Source organism: Spermophilus citellus, assembly GCF_964194105.1.
Source record: "Spermophilus citellus genome assembly, chromosome: 16".
NCBI lineage: Eukaryota > Metazoa > Chordata > Mammalia > Rodentia > Sciuridae > Spermophilus > Spermophilus citellus.
In genome coordinates this window covers 42,142,896-42,148,895 of record NC_138196.1, presented here as the reverse complement: position 1 = coordinate 42,148,895, position 6,000 = coordinate 42,142,896, and the positions used below count along the sequence as shown (strand labels likewise).

At 45.1% G+C, this 6,000-nt stretch overlaps 1 protein-coding gene across 2 annotated transcripts in view; it reads right to left on the bottom strand.

The window, feature by feature from the left end:
- Positions 1-711: 711 nt before the first annotated feature.
- The window catches only part of PRAG1 (PEAK1 related, kinase-activating pseudokinase 1), a 56,863-nt gene continuing 51,574 nt past the window's right edge, over positions 712-6,000 (bottom strand). The window contains exon 6 of one of the 2 annotated variants that reach the window (XM_081268995.1): positions 712-5,033. In XM_081268995.1, coding sequence (XP_081125121.1) covers positions 3,897-5,033 — 1,137 coding nt within the window. In that variant the 3' untranslated portion in view covers positions 712-3,896. The remainder of the gene's footprint in view (positions 5,034-6,000) is intronic. The other variant, XM_081268994.1, reaches the window with a different exon arrangement.

Sequence of the window (6,000 nt, the reverse complement as noted above, 5' to 3'; positions counted from 1 at the left end):
AATCTACTCCTTTTAGTAAGATTTAGTAAGCTTATCTTTAGCTCTTCAAAGATGCTTAGATATTCAGCAGAGTGGAGTGGGAAGGGCCTGCTTCACTTATTGGTTATGTACTCACTTAAAGAGCAAATTTCGGAGAAGTCATTCAAGTAACTGTCTTTCTCGTTCACCATGTTTTGTGTACATGTATGCATCACTAAAGAGTTTCCTCTAGTCCTAAGCACTTGAAAAACAGGGAGTGTTATATAAAGTGATAACTACATCTCCCCAGAGCCCAGTCTTTTCAGAGCTAAACCATGTGTTGTGATAAATACATATTCCCTGAAGAGCCTATCTTGCTTTTGAAACGGCTATCAACAATTTAGATGGGAGGCATCTTAACTCCTACAGAAAAGAAGATTCTACATCTTGGCATGAAAATGGGAAAGGCCCATTAACAAAAGCCACATATGTGAAAGGATGTGGGGGCAACTTGTGCCTCAGAGCAATGAGAAGAAAAATTGGAGATTTAAATACCAGTAGTTAGGTTTAAAGCCAAGAAAAAGAGGAGATTAACTCACAGCAGAAATATTTTTTTAAACTCTTTTATTATATTCATTGGATTTTATTGTTGTTGTTGGTGGGCGCTGAAGTCTGAACCAAGGGCCTGTGCATGCTAAGCTCACATTCTAAACAAAGCCACACTCAACCTCAGCAAAAGTATTAAATAGCTGGATGCCATTTGACAGTTCCCATGCAAGGATTCCTGATTACTTCTGATCCTCAGTTCTACATGAAATTATTGCTTCTGGACTTGATCATTTTAGTGCTGGAGTTTTCTGTGAGATAAAGCTGTGCATCCCAGATGTATGAAGTTAACAAAAGACCAGTTATTTTGAGCCCCTGAGTTTACTGTGAATGAAGCTATTCACCAAACCTGTTCTTTATAACTACATGACTTACCATTCATGGCAAAAGCCAACCCATGGGTACCAATAGGTGGCAATGACTCCAGAGAGTCACCTTGACAGACCTGGGAATAAACCCTACACACTTGGATTTTACCAATGGTGGATACAAGAAATTGCCCTGATTTAAAAAAAAAAAAAAATGCTTTCTTCTTGCTTTTAAAAATTGTTTTTGATTGATTTTCCAATGTCTTCAAACAAAGACTCCTTGACAAATTTCCTTTAGAATCAAGTGCTGGGCAAAGGTTTGTTCCTCCTGATGAGCAGTTCCCTAAAATCACACAAAAGGAATTCTGTCACCCCTGTTTTCTTTTTCTAGGTTGGTGGGCAGCTCAGAAGTTAAGTTTAATTGCTCTCATTCTTCTCAATCAGAATTTATGGCTATAGTTTCTTCTCTTAACCACCTTAATTTTTTGCTTCATTTTGGTTTTAAAACCATTTGTGCAACCTAATTTTGCCCCCAAAGTGGGTGGCATTTTAAAGAGATGCAAATAATTCAGGGATTAAAAAGATGCCTCCTGCGACCTGTGTTTCCAAATGGCACCACGTATACTCCTGGCGACATGTTTGTTTCCTCCCTCTCCATTGTTTGTTTGAATTGAGAAAGGACAAGAAAACAAAAGCAAATCGAGGGAGAAGGGTTTTGCCTAGAAAATTCCCAAGAAGAAACAACTGACAAAATAACACCCCCTGAAACAGATAGATCTTGCAGAGGATTATGATTTCCATACTCAAAAGATTTTTTTTCCCTCTTGTATATAGCTGGGAGCTAACTTTAGCCAGCTCTTTTCCTCAAAAGCTCAGGCAATGATGAAAATTACAATTGTACCCCCAGGTGAGGTCTTAACCACTGATGCATGAAAATGTAGATGTATTTATGTGTAACCAGATGCAGAAGGTGGAGCTTGCAGAAGAGGTGACATTCATATGCAGGAAGAGACCTGAGAGAGTTCCCCATCCTGATTGCTAACCACACAGGACATCTATGCGTTTGTTTTAAATTGTCCATAGGTCATTAACAAGGTCTTAGAAATTAATTAGTTCACTAGTTAGAACTAATTAGTTCACTTTTAGGTAAAAATACAAGGGTCTTGGGGCTGTTTCCTTCCAAATTAGTTATTTTTTACTTTTTTTGTGTGACTAGTTTCGAAAAGGAAAGATCTGATGTCTCCTAATCCACTTGGAGCACTTTTACTTTTTTTATTTTTATTTTTTTGGATATCTGGAATTGAACTCAGGGGCGTTTAAGCACTGAACCACATCCCCAGTTTTTAAAAAGTTTTTTTATTTAGAGATAGGGTCTCATTAAGTGCCTACAGCCTTGCTAAGTTGCTGAGGCTGGTGTTGAACTTGCAATCTTCCTGCCTAAGCCTCTTGAGCAGCTAGGATTACAGGCATGATTTGGTGCATTTTTAAACGCATGGGAACAAACACTGACCTTGGTGGGTAGCAGGTGCCAAGAAACATTTATTCATTTTTTATGGTACTGATAATTTACCAGGGGTGCTCTACCACTGAGTTACATCCCTCTTTTATTTTTTTGCCCAGGCTGGTCTAGAGCTTGCCATCTTCCTGCCTCAGCTTCCCAAGTTGGTGGAATTATAGGTGTGAGCCTTCATCCCTGGCTCAAAGCATACGTTAAATAATTTAAGAAAAGGAGACCAGAAGGAACTTAGAACAGCAAAGAAAATACTGGTCTGGGAATTGAAACTCCTGAGTTCCACTCTTGCACTGGCACAGTCGGAACAATGGGCTGTTTGTCACATAACACCCTAATCTTTCTCTACCTTCTCCCCGCCCAGGAAGCTGACCCTGCAAACAGCATATCCAAATGTCCTTGCTATGTGGTGTCCCAATTGGTCTGAGCCTGGAGATGACAGAGGGGAAAGAGGGTTACGAAATACATAAATTCTTCCCTCTTCCACCTCTGGACCACAGTGCAAACTCCTCCTGCAGGTGGCGCCTGTTCTGTAGTAGTTCCAGTTCTTGCTTTTGCACCATCATCTTTTGTGTGTGTGTGTGTGTGTGTGTGTGTGTGTGTGTGTGTGTGTGTGTGTGGTGTGCTGGGGATTGAACTCCAGGGCTTGTGCATGCAATGCAAACACTCTACCAACTAAGCTGTACCCCTAGCCAGCCCATCATCCTTTTTTGATTGTTCCTTAGCTTGTCTAGGACTTCCTAAGTGATTCCGTTAAGATCTTTTCATCTGAACCATCTGGGGGTGAACTGTGTTTTCAGCCAGGCCTTTGAAAGATGATCAGTTTTAGCAAACTGGAAATGTGTTTGAAGTAGTGGGTTGAACTCCAAAGGACTGGGATCACACCAGCCTTGTTTGGATTCTTTCTAGGAGGCTGCTAGGTGGGAGGATTAATTGGTATCAACACATTCAGGGCTCCATTGACTGCTGCCATTTCATGAGAAGTATAAGACCAAGCATTTCAAGAGAGCCCTGCTATGATTGTAGAGGTTTGGATTCAATGCTGTCCAGAGATCTTAGTGCATCCAGGCTCATGAGGATAAAACAGCCTTGGCTTGTGACCCAACCTAGAGCTTTGGTCCAATGCTACTGTTGCTTTTTAAAACTTTTTTTTTTTATTGTTGTTTAAATAACAGTTTGACAAGAGGGTGAAGAGATTCCATAATGGGGTAGTCAGGCCAGGATCTTGGCTTCAGGTTGTTGGCAGAACTTAATTCCTTGCACTGATCTAGAAATTTACATGATTATAGCAGAAAATGGCAGGTGGGGGGGGGGGTGTTGAGGAGGGGAGGCTAGAATGGGCAATGATGTCCTTAGTCTTTCAAATTTATATATTATCTGTACATATATTTTACATCCAGGTATGACAGTCGTTTGTACCATTTCCCGGGGAGACATGGATGTTTCCAAGGCAAGGCAAGGGCACAGGGGAAGGTATAGAAGGGGGCAGTAAAAGCGCAAGGTTGGGGCTTTGCTCATAGAAGCTGCAGGAGCTTCAGTGATTGCAAGAGGGCTCCGGGCTCAGCGGACGCCAGGTACTGACAGCAAAGCCAGTCCTCCAGCTCCACCCCTCGCCTTCGATCCACCGCCTTCTCTGCAAACTTCATCATCATCAGGGCCCTCTTCATGTCGATCCAGTTATGCAGGGTGCTGCACAGCACCTCCTCAGAGGTGCCCGGTTGCTCCACTAGCTCCCGTCGGGGCCCCCACAGCAGGCACTGCAGCACCCTCTTGGCCTCACCTATGCGGATGCGCTTGATAGGGTCAGCCTCGAGTAGCAAGTGGGCCAGCTGCTGCAGGCCAGGCGAGTAGAGGGACAGGGTGGGTAGTGGAGGCAGGTCTTCCCTCCGATAGTCCTGTTCCCGCAGCTGGGTCCGCACCTCAAAGGGGTTGGGCTGGTGCAGCAGCTCATAGATGAGAATGCCTGTCTGGAACTCATCAAACTTGCTGTACTGGGAGGCAGACACGATCTCGGGGGCCAGCCGGGCCTGGCTCTTTTTCTGCTGCAGGTTGGCAGTGCTTCCTGGCTTCTGCTTGGCCTTCAGGAAGTTGCTAATGATGAGCCTGGGCAACTGCTTCTCACTAGGCACACCCTGACAGGTGGGAACAGTTGGGGGACTGGGAGTGACACTGGCTTGGGGGGCAGAAGGGCTAGGGGATGTGGTGGTGGGAGGGGCGGAGACATTAGGGGAGGGCCCCGGGGAGGCCTGGGGGCTGCAGTGCACCAGCAGCAGGTTCTCCAGGCACAGGTCCCGATGGATGATCCTGTGTTCCTTCAGGTGCTCCAGCCCGTTGCACAGCTGCAGAAGCAGGAAGCACACGCGCCGCTCATAAGCCTCAGGCTCAGCCCGATGGCTGGCAGCAGAGTCCCGCACAAAGTCAGAGGCTGTCTGGTGAGGCACCTCTCGGGTGATGACCACTACACAGTCCTGCTCCTGCGCAGGGGGCTGTAAAGGTGGAGCAGGCAGAGAGTCCTTGGGTGCGTCCGGAGAGGTGAGCATGCTGGAGGGCACTGAGGCCACAAAGTGGCCGCAATCCTGCTGGATGTTGAAGTGCACGGGCACAGAGGGGCTGCAGTATGAGGCTGTTTTGGGCTCAGGGGTTTTGCAGATCTGTGGGGAGAAGGAGAAGTGAGTTCAGGAGTGTGATCCATGGTTCTGTTCAACAGGAGTTAAGACATTTGGGTATCTACATGCAAAAAGCTAAAGTTAACCACTTAACCTCATACCATACATAAAATTGATTCAAAAGTGGATTTTATACACTTAAGGGTAAGAGCTAGATATATGAAAGAGAATCTTTAAGACCTTGGGTTGAATGCTGATTTCTTAGATACCACACCAAAAGCATGGTCCACAAGAAAATAATTCATAAACTTGACTTCATAATTCTAGACTTTTGTGCTTTGAGATATAGCATTAAAAAAAATGAGGGTACAAGCCTGTCATCCCAGTGACTCAGGAGGCTGAGGCAGGAGGATTGCAAGTTCAAGGCCAGCCTTAGCAACTTAGTGAGGCCCTAAGTAACTTAGTGAGATGCCGTCTCAAATAAAACAAACAAAAGACTCTAACAAGTGTCTGAGGATGTGGAGAATGGGCCTACCCTTGGAGGAAAGTGTGCATCATTCACATATAGCAGCTCTGTTAAGGCTGACTTGCAGGTCATGCCACCTAGGAGGCAATGCATATTTACCTAGATCTAGAAACTAGGGCAACATAAAGAGAATTTGGCCAAATCCTAAAGCTTGACCCCTGAGTTCCCCCCAAAAAAGGAGAATTTCATAATTACTGGTGGGAATATAAAATAGTGCAGCCACTTTAGAACAAGGTTTTCCAACTTCTTAAAACTTCAACATAAAACAACCACATGACCCAGTGTAAGTGGGGTCCCTGCAGAGCAGCCAACAGTGTGGCATTGTGGGATGGTAGGAGGACATTGCCCTGGGGGCTGGATGCATCCTCCTAAAGCCAGATAGGGTTTGCACAGGACTCAGCCTCACTCCACAATCTTCTCATCTGACATGGCAGCTACCTGACAGCTGATGTGTTGTCTGTGGGGAATTTTAGGGGGAGATGCAGA